Source organism: Camelus bactrianus, chromosome 16 (genome assembly GCF_048773025.1).
Source record: "Camelus bactrianus isolate YW-2024 breed Bactrian camel chromosome 16, ASM4877302v1, whole genome shotgun sequence".
NCBI classification, from domain to species: Eukaryota; Metazoa; Chordata; class Mammalia; order Artiodactyla; family Camelidae; genus Camelus; species Camelus bactrianus.
This window is the reverse complement of record NC_133554.1, coordinates 34,596,622-34,612,857: the sequence shown is the minus strand read 5'-3', so window position 1 is coordinate 34,612,857 and position 16,236 is coordinate 34,596,622. Positions and strand designations below refer to the sequence as shown.

The window sequence follows — 16,236 nt, the reverse complement described above, 5'->3', positions numbered from 1 at the left end:
CACCCAAATACCCTAATTCTTATTCAATTTAGAGATGGTGATCTCTGCTTTGTTTTCATTTAATCATTTCTTCTCATGTCTTCCTTTGTGTCCATCTCTCTCCATCACACACACACACACGTGCACACACATGCACACTCCTATCCACCCTTCCTCACATCATATATTTAATGCCTACTCTTCAGATCACAAGTCCTTGGTTAGAACCCAGTGCTGGGTAGCACTAATGTTGCAGAGCTGCCATTCTTTTCGCTTTTCCCAAACCATATCTGGAAGTCCCAGACAGAACTACATTAGGGCTGCAAATGAAGCCATTTGATTTTTCCTCCCATTGAAAATTTTTTTTGAAAATTAAAATGTGCATAGAATATACATAATTGTTCACTTTAACAATTAGAAAAGAAATCCCCATGTAACACCATTCACGTCAAGAGAGAAAACCGTCAGCATCCCGGCAGCCCCCGCTGTGCTCCTTTCCAGTTACAACCCTCTCCCTAGAGGGAACCACTATCCTGACTTTAATACTGATTTCCTTGCTCTTTAAATGTAGTTTTGCCTTTTATACATCAGCTGCAACCAACATAATTTAATTTTGCTTCTTGAACTTTATGTAAGTGGAATCATATATGTATTCTCTACATTCTTTCATTCAACAATACTTTGTAAATTTATTTTTGCATGTAGCATGTAGTGTTGCATGTCTAGCTACATGTGGCTACCGAATACCTGAGAGTGGCTAATGTGACTAAGGAGTTGAATTCTAATTAATTTAAATTACTTTTAAAATTGAAATTTAAAAACTGATAGTGTAATTATTGGAAAATGTTAAGTATGTTTGCAACAATTTCAGTATGTGATACAACTTTTCAATTGTAAATCTTATGAAATCTAAATACACATAAAATTTAGCAACCAAATTGAGATTTCCAAGAGTTAGCATGGACAAAAACTATGTAGGCTCTCTCATTAATTTTTATACTGATTACATGTAGATATGACAATACTTTGGATATTTTTGAAGACTTAATACAAAAACATGATAGATATCTTATCAACAACGTATATAATGTTTACATGTTGAAATGATAGTATTTGTGATATAAGGGTTAACTAAATATATTAATATTTATTTCATCTGTTTCTTGTTACTTTTAAGTGGCTACCAGAAGCTGTAAGGTGACTTCTGTGGCTGGCATCACGTTTCTGATGGAGTGCATGACTTCCAAGTGTGGGACTAACCGCACTCTATTGACTCAACTACTGGTGGATACTGAGATTTTCTAGTCTTTACTTACTAAAAACAATGCTGCTTTGAACAGTCTTGTATTTGTATCCTGATACATATTTGCCTGAGTTTCTCTAGGAGGTAACAGGGATACAAAATTGTACTTCTAAGAAGTTGTGCTATTTCAAGTTGGCAGACTGAAACATGTCAAGCCTCTACTCCTTCAACTTCCACCAAAATCCCTAAGAATGATAGAAAAGATATAATTTTAAAACTACAACCTTAGCTCAAAGCAAGCAGCTCTACAAATGCTCCCCGACCAGAAATGTCCTGTAGCTGCCTACAGGGTGATTATTTGGGATGGTGTGGTAGGAGCAACCTGCAGCACATCAACCCCGCATCTTTGCTCCTTGATCCAGGCAGCAAAAAAAAAAAAAAAAAAAAAAGATTCTTCCTCTAGGTTGGAGCAACTAGTGTTAGAAAAAGGGCAAAGTCCCAGAACGCTGGAGGAAGGCCATGCACTCCCTCACTAGCCAGCAGAAGGCTCCTTCCACTTCTTGCCTACTCTCAGGAGAACCCATTGAGAGTAACCAGCCTCAGCAGCTCACTTCACTTCTCCCATAAAGCTGGAACACAGAAGCAGCAGAATCTCAACTACAAAGATAAACTGTACTCAGAAATGACCAATGGGACAAAGTCAACTCTACTAAGGACAGAAAACAAAAACAAACATAAGAGCTTATAGCCCACTCATCAGAGTTAACACAAGAGGACTTTAGAACAGCATAATTAGTATCCCCAGGCAGATGTAAACAGACAGTGCATCCGTTGCAAAGAATCAACTCAAGAATATATGAACGAAAAGTTCACATTAATTAAAAACAAACAAACAAAAAAAAACTCAGTACATGAGCAGCAGAAATGACAGTTAAAGAACAAATTAGAAAACTGAGAGATCCAGCCAATGACCTCTCCAGAAGGCAGAATGAAGGGGGCAGGAAGGATTCACACTCACGCCTGCCTCCTGGGTCTGCCCGAGGACTGCTAAGGCCTTTGCTCTGCCTAGTCTCACAACAAAGACTAGGAACACGCTGCGGGAGAGAGGAGGTGCTATTTTGCACCAGTTTCTTTTCTTTTTTCTTGTTTTGCACCTGTTTCTTGAACCTGCTAAGGAGGAAGGCCCATAACCAGTGCCTCCAAGAGTTGGAGGGAGGGAGTGGTAGACAGCCAGCACACAAGAAACTCTGTGAGATGGTAAAGGTAACTTTCTCTTGTCTCAAAGAATCCCCTTCCTGGCAGGAAGTATTAACAGTTGTACATCCTTCAGTAGCCTTGGGGATCTGAGCACATGCTATGTTGCCCTGTGAAACTATTTCCACTAAGTTCTGCATTTAAAATGTTCTGTTTTTCTCTCACAGTGTCTTTTGGTCACATTTATATTAATACCACCTCATACCTTAATTCCACCTCATAGATTATTCACTTACAGCTTATGAGAATTAACATGTTACTATCTGGAAACTGTGTGGCTGAAATCAAGGGCAGTTCTGTTACAAGATGGCTCATATTATACAGGATATAGTTCCACACATTTTCAAAAGACCATTAAAACAAAAACACAAAAAACTTAAATTCCCACAAAGAACTCTTGGAGCCCTGTGAATGCTTCAAAGACCCTGACCTCCATTTGAAACTGACCACGTTAGAAGGAACAGCAGAGATGGTCAGAAGATATGTGAAGGGGGAGTGGTCAACAGGTGGTGCTATGGCTGTTTTCTCACCTCTATTAAGTGGTTAAGTTTCATATTTCCATGGAAATGATCCAAAAAGAAAAAAAAAATCAGTACATCCAATGTCATTTATAGTAACTCTTTTCATAACTTAAAAAGTTGGAAAAAACTCTACTTCCCTACATCACGTAACAAAACTGTATGTGAACACCACAGATGACATACAAAGGTCATAGGGAACAATGATACATGAAAAAAATCAAGACAAAAATGAAACTCACATATACTAATTATAACTTTAAACACCGACAAGGATTCATAAGCCAGCAGAGACAGGGCTGACCCTCAGCTGTTGATGGCAGTGTCTTCTGATTGGCTGATGCCCATGTCAGACTGGCTAGAGTCTGAGTATCATAGAAGGACGGGGAGTAACCAAAGAGTATGTCTTTAAAATTAATGGTTTCTTTGTATCAAGCTGTTTGGATGACAGGATAGTAAAATTTTTAAAAAGAACAATACATTCCACCTAGAAGTAAAGTTTAGAGGATGGGTCAGTCACCAAAAAATTACCCCAAAAAGGAGCTTCAAATAAGCAACTAACTGAAATAAAATATACTGATCTCATTTAAACTAAACAAAAAATTTTAAATTATAGGGAATCGGAGTTAAAGCCAGATCTAAAACTTCCTCACACCAGGAAAATACCAAAACCAGGCACGAACTAACATTTAAGAAACATCCATGTTTAACTTCTGACCAGGGTTCTGGTCTAAGGCAACCTTCTGAATTTCACATTTATTCTTGATATCATATTTTTGACAATTATCCTTATCTCTACCTCTGTAACTTCTAGGAAACTGAGGGGGCTCAGGGTTTGTTTGACTTAACATATAATGCAAACAGTAGGCCATTCTGAAAGTGATTTACTCTCCTTCCTCTGCTTTCTTTCTCTCCAAAGCACACATCAGTACTTGATATTATATCTATCTATTATATTTATATATTTATTTTTATGTATTTTTAACCCCCTGAGAACTGTGCTATTTGGTCGCTTGTTCTTGGGCCTGTATCCCTGGCATGTAAATCAGTCCCTGGAACACAGTGGATCCTCCATAAATATTTGTTGGATGAATTCGGAAAGCGACAGTTTCTATCAGATACTGTTATTCAGAACAAATCCTCCATTTATTATCTACTTATAAGTATAGCATTACAGAAATGTCTTTCTTTGCCTGTACATTTATGACTCAATCTTTTGAGACAAGAATCCTTTGAGAATTTTGTAAAAGCAATGGCCCTTTTCCCTAGAAAACTGCACTTTCTTCAATACATGCAAAAATGTGCATGCAACTTCCATTTGTGGATCATCCTTTTAGGGCAGAGGTCTGAGAACAGAGTGGACTGAATTCAGAGGCCCAAACTTGGAAGGGAAAAAAAATTACATCTCCATTTTCCCAAATATCTAACTAAAATTAGCAATTCCTTCCATATGAGCCCAGGCAACAAACCATAGATCAGCAGTACAGCTAACTTGGTTCCCAACAGAAGTCACAGATCATCCCATATCATGTTTGTTGCAGCTATCTCAAAGTATCATTTATTCTCACCACTATCTTGGAATTATAATAGTTATTAGACTTACCATTATTCTTGTTATTTAATGTGTTGAGAAGCATATTTATTACTGTATCACTAATTTAAAAAATATTCTGAAAATGATTTCAATGTAACTGGTTTCCTTTGTTTTTCTATATATATTAATTTATTTTACATTTAATAACATTATCCTAAGAACATAAGCTTCTGCAGATCACCAAAGAGATATATGTGGTGGGGGTGGGAGATTAAGAAATCCTGCCCTCGGGAACCACTGACCCGAAGTTAGGAACTTCTGCTTATAAGGTACAAAACTCAAGTTGACTTAGAAATCTTCAAACCTTACCACACTCATAGTTTATCAACTCTGAAACACATGCTTTATAAAAATTAGTTTAATTTATTTTCTTAATATGTAATATATATTCACATGGCTCAAAATTCCAAAGGTATATATATAGTACATGATCTAAAGTTTTCCCCTTACCTCTGTCCCTCAGTCTACCATTCCCTTTTCCTCCCCAGAGAAAACTAATATTATCTATTTCTTGTGCCAAGTGACTTTCATTTTTCTAACAAGCTTGGGAAATAAAATCTCTAAGTTAAATACTATCATGAGAAATATAAACCACGTATAGTATTTAAGAAATCTGTAAACTAAAAAAGACTGCCTGGATCTACCATTTTTTCTTATCAGTAACGTATCAGATTAAGGGGGCATCTCTTTAAGGGTAGTCAAAATCCCTACTTTTAGATTACTATGACTGTTACGTCTTCTATTATTAATTTGGGAGTCATATTTATGATTTGTCTATTCTAGTTGAACAAATAATACAAACTGCCATGAAAAATGCCAGTTAATTGCTTTGAATGTAATTTTTCCCCTAAAATCACTTATGTTATCTAATCTGACTTACATACAAATCAATTAAAAAACAAAACAGATAAATGGGTAAAGGACAGACAATTCAGAGATGAAATACAAATGTTCAACAAACATATAAAGATATTTAAATTCACAGGTACTCAGAAAAATTCAAATTCAAATGGAACCCCTTTTATTCACCCTTCAGATCAGCCAAAAACATGGAGAATATCCAGCAGTGGAAGGCTGTGGGGAAACAAAGGCTGTCAGGGAGTGCTGACTGGAGTGTAAACTGGCACGACCTGTTTGAGGGCAATTAAAAGTTTATATCTACATAGTCTTGACCCCAAGGATCCCATTTCTAGGTATCTATTCTACAGAAATACCTGACAGGCTCACAAAGATGCACGTACAAGGATGTTCATTGCAGCAATGCTTGTAACAAGAAAACTGGACATAATCTAAACTCCTTTCAATAGGGGTATTATTAAACTGATACGTCCATACTATGGAATATCATGCAGGAGTTTAAATGAACGCGACAACCCTCTACATACTGGGAAGGAAAGAAATCTAAGACGTACCGTGAAGTTAAAGAATCAAGTTGCAGGTTGTTATCATTTATGTAAAAAAGGATAAGAAAGTCACACAACGAACTTATTTTGTTATCTGTAAATATGTATGTAGACAAATACATGGAAAAGATTCTGGAAGGACTGTTTTACTAAACTCAAAATTGTGTGGGTGGGGGATTAAGGCACAAGGAGGGTTTTCACTATACCTGTTATTTCATTTTTTTTTTTTATTGAGAATATAATCATGTATTACTTGTATAATGGAAAATAAGTTTAAATTGGTTCTTGCTTATCTGAATGAGGGCCTACCAAGTTGCGTTTTTAAATAAACATAGAATTTCAGTCAATAGGTTGGTTTGTAATATGAACGGAGAAATATCTTTTAACACAGCTGTTGACCTCGGAATTCTGGACCAAGAAGAATCTGACAAGGCAGTTAGTGTTTTGTATGCATATTTAGAGAGAATATACTCACAGTTTCTCAGTCCACCGGTAAGGCTTCCAAGCATTTTCATCAATGTAAGAAATAGAGTTTCCTTGGAAATCTCTGTGAAGAAACACAGTTCATAACCTTAAATAAGTAGGAAGAGAATGAGGAGAGTAAGTGAAAGAATCATGGCAACCTTGTGGGGAATACTCAAATGCAGAAAAGACCAGCTTTCTAACTCCCACAGCTTCTCAGCTTCTCAGCTTCTCAGCTTCCCAGTGGGCACAATTCATAAACATATAATGTGAGGCCACTGGCAAGCAATGTGGCATCTCCTCAGAACCTAAACTTCCCATCTGTCCAATTTCTTGGATATATATTGCCAATTATTTTGAATGTAAGTTTTTTTTCTCCCCAAATCACTTACATGTCTAAAATGACCCCTACAAATCAATGATAAAAATGGCAAAAATGTATCATTATCAGCAAATCAAGAAACCTTATGCCAGGTAACACCAAAGCTTTGGCTCAGTGCCCTCTAACTCTCTCCAGGTATTGGAAGGATAAGGACAGTTAGAAATTAGAGATTAAAATGCAAATACCTCTTAGACATATTGCATAAGGAAAAGCACAGATCACTGAACAAGGAGTAAAGTTATTACCTCATTAGGGGAAAGAATGCAAAGGAAAGAGCCTGGAAGGAAGGACACACATCAAAACAGTAACATAGTTATCTTATGGGTGGGAGGGAGGGTGGGGAGAGAATTTCACATTTTAGCCTGTATATACTTCTATGACACTTTCTTTTACACAGTGAGAATGTACCCATGAATTACACATGTTTAAAAGAAGCTGTTAAATGCCTGAGGTTCAGTATCAACCACTGACTGTGGATGACTTTGAACCTTTACCTTTAGCTTTGTCCTCTTCCCTCAGCAACGACGATTTAGTTTATATGCACATTTTTCAGGGGGATCAGACAGATACCTGTCTGTCCACCTGCCTACGGGACATTTCCACTCAAACAGAAGCCTTCTGGTTGCTTTATGTTCATCAATAAAACTGAACTCATCTCCCTCAAACTGGCTCTCCTTCCCAACTGTATGTCCACCTGTTGTACCACCATCCTTCTCCTCATCAACATATTTGATTTTTCTCTTTCCTGTACACCTCATCCCCCGACTCTAGGCAGTTACTAAACCTTGTTGGTTTCCCTTTGTCGTGCTCTCAGGATCTCCCTTCTACTACTGTCACAACCACGCTAATCCAGCCCGTTCTCGCTTTCCTCCTAGGTTTTGCTACAGCATTCTGTTTGGTCTCCCTGAATCCAACCTTCCTCTCTAGATCACACTACATATGGAATCTAAAATAAGCTTCTTCTTTTCATCATTTCTCTCTTTGCCTTGAAAACTTTCAATGGCTCCCCGTATCTTACAGCATATTTTTCAAACCCCCATTTGTGACAGTCAAGGTTTTTCATAAGCATATCTTTCATTGCTGCCTAACCCCATTCTTCACAGCTAGACTGATCTCTTAAATCCTGATGATTCCTGCAGCCACGCCTTTCCCTAGACTGTACTCCCTAGTTTTACTCTAACAAATCACAGCCAGTCTTAAAGTTCCAGTGAAAGTTTTAGCTTATCCATACAATTTCCCCTGACCTCCACACCCCAGTGATTCCAGGTTCTGGTTAATTACAGCACCTCTCTGTATCTTTTAATACTCAATTACACATCACCTCCCTTTTAAGGCATATTCCCTTTCTTCCCACCTATCACTGTCATGTTCTGGAGACAATGCCATACTTCTGTGGCTCCCCCAGTACTTAGCCTTGGGATGGGCATAAGATGGGTGCTATACAAAGAAATCCAGGGGGCAAAGATGAGTTCTCGATATAACTGAGGGATCGAATAATAAATATGGCTAACACTCAGATATATGCTAGGCAATGATGTAAAAGCTTTACATGTATTAACTCATCTAAATCTCACAATAATCCCATGAGATGGTGACTATGATAATCCCCATTTTCCAGATGAGGAAACTGAGTCACAAAGCTAATAAATGGCAGACCTGGATTCAAACCCAGGTAGTCTAACTCCAGAATCTCTACTCTTAACCACTTTTTTGTATTACCACCAATGAGATGGGGAGAGGGACGTGTTGCTGTAACGAGGATGGAGCAAAAATGGGAGAAAATAAGATGTTAAGAAATTAAATAATGAAGTCAAAAATGGAGAAGGAAAAAGAATAAGGGCAGTTATAAGTAAAAGACTGGAGAAGAAGGAATGATAGTAAGAAGGCAAATGAAGATAAGAAATCACTTATAAGACAAACAAAAGGTAAAAACAGTCAGTCAACGTGAGCTGGAGAGATGAGGAAGACCCAGGAAGACCTCAAAGAAAGGCTGCCAGGTCAGGCAGGATGCAGAGAAAAAAACGAGGAAAAGCAATTCTTACAGGACAGTCAAGGTGCCATTGTAGCTGTTGGGCTTTGGCATGGGCACTCTGCGAAGCCTCTCCTTTGGGCTGAGACCAACGCAGGACAAGGTCTCATTACTGCAGATGCAGAGCTCACAGATGTTCACAACTGTAGAAGCGCTCTGTTCCGGTTGCTCCTTTTCTGAGGTGTATGTTATAGAAGGCACCACCAAAGGCTCCGTTGAAGTAGGTGTCTTCGGTGACCCTGGGTGCCGAGTTATGGTAACGTCCTGGTCTACAGGTGGAACTGTGACTCGAGTCAGGTCTGGGTGTGCAAGTGCCACCTCAGGAGAAGGAGCTGTAGTCTTCTGGAGGACTGTAGAATGTCCAGCCTCTGTAGCAGGTTCTGGAGTTATGGTGATCTCCAGGTCTATATGATGAGGTGTGACGCTGGGCGGTGCTGGGTGTTGACCTTGACCCTTACTTGGAGTTGGAACGGTCACCTCCTGATGGGGTGGATATTGAGAGACAACCTCCTTAGGTGGCTCAGGAGGCTGCGTTGGGGTCTCCTGCCTTGTTTGAGAAAGTTCAGTGTTCACACTGGATGCTCCAGTTACAGTAACTTCCAGGTCCACAGTGTGAACTGAGACTGGAGTGACGCTTGAAGGGGCAAGTGTCATCTCAGAGTGTTTTGAAGGGGGAGATGTGGAATGTTCAGCCTCCGTAGTAGGTTCTGAAGTTATAGTAAGCCCCAGGTCCAAAGGTTTATCAGTGACACCGGGCGAGTTGGAATGCTGAGCTTGATTCTGTCCTGGTGTTCCAACTGTCATCTCAACCTCTTTAGGTGGCTCTGGAGGCTGAGCTGGGGCCTCCTCTGGGACCAAAGAAAGCCCCGGCCCCTTGAGGTGATCTGGAGTCTGAGCTGCGGTCTCTTGTTGGCCTAGAGAAGATTCAGCCTTCCCAGGGGGCTCCGTAGACAGAGAAAGAGGCTTGGACTGGATTGGAGAAAACTCAGCCTGTTCGGGGGAAACGGGAAAATGAGCAGAGCCCTCTTGCTGCTCTGAAGAACTTTCAGCCTCCTTAGCAGGCTCTGGAGTGATGACAACTGCGAGATCCAGGGGTTTACCTGTGGTACCAGGCATCACTGGACGCTGAGCTTCTCCTGGACCCGCAGATGAGAACGTCACCTCGTTATGGATTGGAGGCTGAGCTGTGGCAGCTGTAGAGGTCTCTGGAGGCTGAGTTGGAGGCTCAAGCTGGACTGGAGAAGGTTCACCACTTCCCGAGGGGGCTGGAGGCTGATCCGGAGCCTCCTGCTGGACTAATAATGGTTCCAGTTGCTCAGGGGACCCTGCAGACTGAGCTGAGGCCTCTTGTTGGGGCGGAGAGGTTTCAGATTCACTTGTGGGCCCTGGAGTTATGGTGAGTGCAAGGTCCACAGGTTTAACAGTGACACTGGGCCTCTGCAGAGACTGAGCTTGATCCTGGCCTGGAGGAGAAGCTGCTGTCACATCATGCTCTTGAGGATGAGCTGGAGAGGGTTCGGCCTCAGCAGGAGACTCTGGATGCTGAGCTGTGCTTTCCAGCTGGGTTGCAGAAGGCTCTATCTCTGCTGGAGACTGAGCTGGGCTCTCCTGCTGGGTGGCTGGTTTCACCACCTCAGGATGCTCTGTGGGCTGAGCTGGGCTCTCCTGCTGGTTTGAAAAGGGTACAACTTCCTCATTAGGCTCATAAGGCTGAGCCAGTTGTCCCTCTCCACCCGGAGAAGGCTCAGCTTCCTCAGGAGGCTCTGGAGGCGGACCTGTGGCATCCTGCAGGGTTGGAGAAGGTTCTGCCTCCACAGAATACTCAAGAGGCTGAGGCAGGGCCTCCTGCTGGGCTGTGGTAAACTCGCCTTCCTTAGCAGGCTCTGGAGTGACCGTAAGTTCCAAATCCACCGGTTTAAGTGTAACACTGGATGGGTTGGAGTGAGCTGGATACTTACTTCCAGGTTGAGCTGCTGCCTCATCACTTGCTGGAAACTGAGGTACATTCTCACCAGGGAACCCTGGAACTTGCGATGGGGACTCTTGGTGGAGTAGGGCAGATTCATACTCAGGGCTCTCTGGAGGCTGAGACAGAGCTTCCTCCTGGGCTGGAGGAGGTTCCACCTCCTCAGGGCTCTCTGGAGGCTGAGACAGAGCTTCCTCCTGGACTGGAGGAGGTTCCACCTCCTCAGGGCTCTCTAGAAGCTGAGACGGAGCTTCCTCCTGGACTGGAGGAGGTTCTACCTCCTCAGGGCTCTCTGGAGGCTGAGAAGGGACCTCCTGCTGAACTGGAGAAGTTTCAACCACATTAGTGACCTCTGGAGTTATAGTAAGTGCCAGATCCACAGGGTTAACAGTGACACCGTGCAGGTTTGATTGCTGAGCTTCATTCTGGTTGGGAACATTTACCTTATGATGTCTTAATGGCTCAACTAAAACCTCCTGAAGTCCTCCCTCCGCCTGAGGGACTGAAGTGCCTACCTCCTCAGGGGCCTCTGAAGGCTCGGACAGAGCCCCCTGCTGAAGTGGAGGTAGTTCTATCTCTTCAGTGGTCTCTGGACGCTGAGCCTGGGCCTCTGCCTGAGACAGAAAAGATTCACCCTTCTCAGGGGTCTGCAAATTTTGAGCAGGAGCCTCTTGCTGGAGTGAAGAGTCAGCCTCCTCAGTGAGCTCTGGATGATGAGTCTGGGCCTCCTGCAGGGATGAGGGAATTTCAGCCTCCTCAAAGGGCTCTGGAGGCTGATCTGGGCTTCCCAGAAGATCCAAAAGTAGGTTCTCCTCAGGATTAATGACATCCATACTGGAATCCAAATAACCATTCTGTAACTGTTTGTCTAGATCCTGAGGTTTTTTCCCCACATGGCCTGTAGTTCCAATAACAATTTTCGCAAGTCGTCGATGCTGAACTAAATCTTTCTTCAGGTTAGGGGGTGAAACAATAAACTCTGTTGGTCTGGAACTCTTACTACCTAGCGGTGGAATAAGTATTTGAAATGACTGGTGATCTTCATCTTGATCCACGTCTGTAGCTTTCACGTTATTACCTTTAGGTCGAGACAGAGCTGGGGCCTGATTCTGATCCCAGTCTAGCACTGGAAACTCCTCTGGGAGCTTTTGATACTGGGTTAGGTGGTCATTCCCATCTTGCTGTGGAACAGCAACATCTTGATACAGCCTTGCAGGCAGCTCTCCATGTGAATCTGTGTCCAGGTATGGAAGCAATGTCTCGGCTAACATCTGCGTGACATAATTAAAGTCCCCCGACTCTGAGTCGGGGGTCAGCTGGACAGAGCCCAGGGACCGTCTCAGGGGCCATCCCTGGACCAGAAGCCAGAGTGGTTGCCAAGCAAAGAGCTGCAGCAACCACAAATACTGGGGAAACATCATCCAAAAACGATTCGGGCACAGCGACACAGGCCAGTAGGGCAATGGCTAGGAACGCTGAACAGACACCGAAGCGAAATGGCAGCCTGGCTACACATGCGCCCCTTCCCTGCCTCATGCCCCACCCTTTAGTGACACCTCCTCTATTAGGTCACAGTGGAGATCTAACCAGAGTGAGGCTTTTCCCCAGGGCCCAAGCCATCCTTCCCCCAGCAAAGGTGACACATACCTCCTGCCTCTCTCCAACCCCAGCCTGGCCCCCCGGCACAATGAGGCAGGATTTGGTTTGCAGACCAGAGTGGCCCTGGACTCCAGCAGTGCAGGGGTGGGGGTGAGGAGGTGCACAGCTTCCCAAGGAAGTCACAGGGCCCGGCCTTCTGGGAAATTCAAAAGTGCTAGTCCAGTTCTGGACATCTGAACTCCTCCTCCTCAAAGCTGACATCTGAGAGACATTCTCTCTCTCCTTGGCCACACTGCTTCCAAGAAAAGTAGCTGACCTACAAAACGAGCATCAGTTAGGGTGGCAGGAGGGGAATACACTTTACAGTTAGTATTCTAAAATGTTGCCATGTCCTCTAAACTCTCAGGATCCATGTCTGATTATAAACTTCACCACTCTATTACTAGGGGTTACCACTGAATCAGTGATGACTTCAAAATTTCTGCAGGAAGGGTGCTGGAGCGGATGAGCAATTCATTCTGGGAAAGAGAGTCAGAAACCAAGCGAACAGCCCTTTACATTAGCGTGGGAAAATTTCCCCATCCCACCTTGTTTCAGCACAGCCATTAGTCTAGAAACAATTACAATGCCCCTTTACAGAGGTCTACCCTGGGTGCACACATGGGGAAGACACCTAGGATGTTAAAGTCAGCATGTTCAGGGGAGGTATAGCTCCATGATTAGTGTGTACCTAGCACACACAAGGTCCTGGATTCAATCCCCAGTATCTCTATTAAAAATAAACAAACAGTGGGGAAAGGGGTGGGAAGGGATAAATTGGGAGTTGGAGATTTATAGCTACTAAGTACTATATAGAAAATAGATAAACAAGTTTATACTGTACAACACAGGGAACTATATTCAGTATCTTCTAGTAACTTATGGTTAAAAAGAATATGAAAACGAATATATGTTATGTTCCTATATGACTGAAGTATTGTGCTGTACACCAGAAACTGACACAACACTGTAAACTGACTATATTTCAATAAAAATATTTTTTTAAGAAATAGAATATAAGCAAATAAATAAAAACCTCATTACCTCCTCCTTCTAGAAAAATAGTCAGCATGTTAAATAATTTTCTTGAAATACTGCAACTAGCACCCAGTTTACTTCCTTCACAGCCCTTATAATCATCTCTTTCATTTTAGTCCTTTTAAATTGTCTGGCACACCCTCTGGCCACTAAACTCCATGGAGAAGGAGTTTCATCTTATTCCCAGTGTCAAGCACATAATGGTTTTTAAATGGAATTGATTCCAAGATTGGCCAATGAGGAATGGGTCTGTTGTTATAATCGGCTTTCTGAAAACTTTAGCATCGATACTGAATCCCTTCCTCTCACATTTCACAAGAAGCTAGATTTCTTAAAGTCCAAACATGGATATGACTGAAGTGCCCCTGATTTAAACTGAATTCAAAATAATTTGATATAAATTGAATTAAAATAATTATCTTGTGCATAAAAAACTTCAAATACTTTTCCAAAATGTAACCATCTTTTCTTTCTCTACTTTCTTCCCTTCATAACAAATTTGGTAATGCTGGGGTGAGTTAAATAATTAGAAATCTAGCTGCAAATTAAGTTCTCAATGACATGAAACACATTTTTACTCCTTAAAAAAAACTTACATGCAGTATATTAATATTTTCTTTTAGAAATTACTTTGACAACTTAATCCCTAATTCAGGGCATCCATATAATTAATTTATAGAAAGGTTTTTCAGCAAAATATTTCACCTAAGATATATATGAGATGCTGAGGTCTGGGTAACAACACAACTTACTTGAAAGGCATTCATACTTATCAAACGCTGCAGCATAGTCCCACTTCAGGCCATAGTTACTTGGTTCCTAAATGCCTGGGATTCTGCTTGAGGGGAGTTTGAAAAGGCCTGTGTCTTCTCCTGTGTCCACAACTGTAGAAGCACACTGATGGCCCTCAGTCCTGCTCTCCAAATTTCAAATAAGCGGTCAGAGCCAAGGGTCAGGACTTCAGGAAAAGCCCCAGAAATCCCCTGCCTCAAAAGCAGTTTCAGAGTTTCACATTTCCCTAAGGATGACAGAGCTGAGTGGACAAGCCAAAGTCTTTCAAATCCTGCTGGTTGTTTTGAATTTCGGTGACACTGGCTGTGTGCCCCTCGAGTTTTTATCTCCTCACAATTGGATTAAATCCTGTACTTCCTCTTCAGTCCTAGAATCTGTGATCTCTTCAAAGGGTCTGTGCACCACAGCCATTTTACCGCTTCCTGAAATAGAGTTAACAAGGATAAGTTCAGAAGTTTTCTTGTTCTAAAACTTCCTGTATACAACGGTAGCACCCAATAATTAGACATTCTTTTGATTTCTAAAAGCAGAAAATAAGAGCATTTTCCTAGCAGTTCCCTCATCTGACACTTGTTTTTATCACAACTATTTGTGAAAATGTATATAAGAAGTTCCAACTTTGCTTGGTTCAAAAAACTTTATGATCTTAGAAATAAGAACTGAGAAACAATGACACAGGAAGTAAAAGCTATCAGAAACAAAAATGTTCAATTATAATGTGATTAAATAGTATGGCATTAGGTGGGGGTCAAAGTGAGTTCAAACCTGGGATGGACACCATTGGACTATAACAGATACTTCCTATTAGAAGCAAGGCAAGTGTCTCCTCCTTGGGACCGAAATTCCATCAGATACAATGAACAAAGCTTTGGAGAGAGAGAGAGAGCGAGAGAGAGAAAGAATGAGAGGGAGCACATTTGAACACTACTGGCAGAAACTGGCCCATGTACCTTTTGGACAATAAAACTTCCTTCAAGGCAAACTAGAGTCACAAGGCTTTCCGGTCTAAGGAGTTGTGAGTGCATGTAAGGAATACCTTCAGCATATTAGGAACAAACAAACAACCTGGACATTTAGTTTGGTTCTTAAAGGTTGTTAATCAAAAGTTGACAGCTGATGAAGATTCTGCCTGGTGACCAGGGAAGTCAACCTTCACAGGAAGGACTGCCATGGGTTCTAGGAAAAAACTCAGTACCAGCTGGAAAAACCTTTCTAGGGATCTACATTTGACTTTATCCACTCAAGTCCTTGTATAGGAGGCAAAGGACTGAAAATTTACACAAGAGTTTAAATCTTTAGATGATGATTTTATTGGGATAACTGAAGGCTACAAGAAACTTATTGGAAAGGACTATTTTAGCACAAAACAATTAACCAAAAATGGAAAAAAAAATTTTTTTTCCCTCTTCCTTAGCTTCTTGACAGGCAGTCAGCTCTAAAATTTTAAAGTCAAAGGTTCTGTCAGGCATCGCCTAAGATAAGAACCTATACTGCAAGGCAGAAAAACTCTGCCCAGGGCTTTAGTTGCTTAGCCACGGTGATGACGTATCTGAAGAAAAAAAGGGTTTTAGGAAGAAAGGAAAAAGGAGAAATCCCATCCCCTCACTACCCACCACACTGGAAAACAGACCTTTCTCCAGCCTGTCCAAGGGTTCCTCGGCCATGCCAGCTCCAGGACTCCTGCACTCATAGGATGGCAACACCACCTCTAAAGCACAGAACTCCAGGCTTTGCTTCTGATGTAGTGCCACAACATCTTCACTTTTCCTTTCTTCAAGGTCAAAAAGATCCTGAAGCTGGTAGAATTTTGGTGATGAGTTTTTTTGTTTTTTTGGTTTTTTTAATGGAGGTACTGGGGATTGAACCCAGGACCTCATGCACGCTAAGCACATGCTCTACCACTGAGTTATGCCCGTACCCAGGACTTTGAATTAAAGG

The 16,236-nt window shown here is 41.7% G+C and overlaps 1 protein-coding gene across 1 annotated transcript in view; it reads right to left on the bottom strand.

Moving 5' to 3' along the window:
* The window catches only part of LOC105066496 (leucine-rich repeat-containing protein 37A-like), a 69,588-nt gene that overhangs the window by 18,689 nt on the left and 34,663 nt on the right, over positions 1-16,236 (bottom strand). The window contains exons 3-7 of the mRNA XM_074343033.1: positions 15,929-16,094; positions 14,259-14,720; positions 12,478-12,745; positions 8,878-12,101; positions 6,467-6,538 (exon numbers count right to left, since the gene is read on the bottom strand). Coding sequence (XP_074199134.1) covers positions 6,467-6,538; positions 8,878-12,101; positions 12,478-12,745; positions 14,259-14,269 — 3,575 coding nt within the window. The 5' untranslated portion in view covers positions 14,270-14,720; positions 15,929-16,094. The remainder of the gene's footprint in view (positions 1-6,466; positions 6,539-8,877; positions 12,102-12,477; positions 12,746-14,258; positions 14,721-15,928; positions 16,095-16,236) is intronic.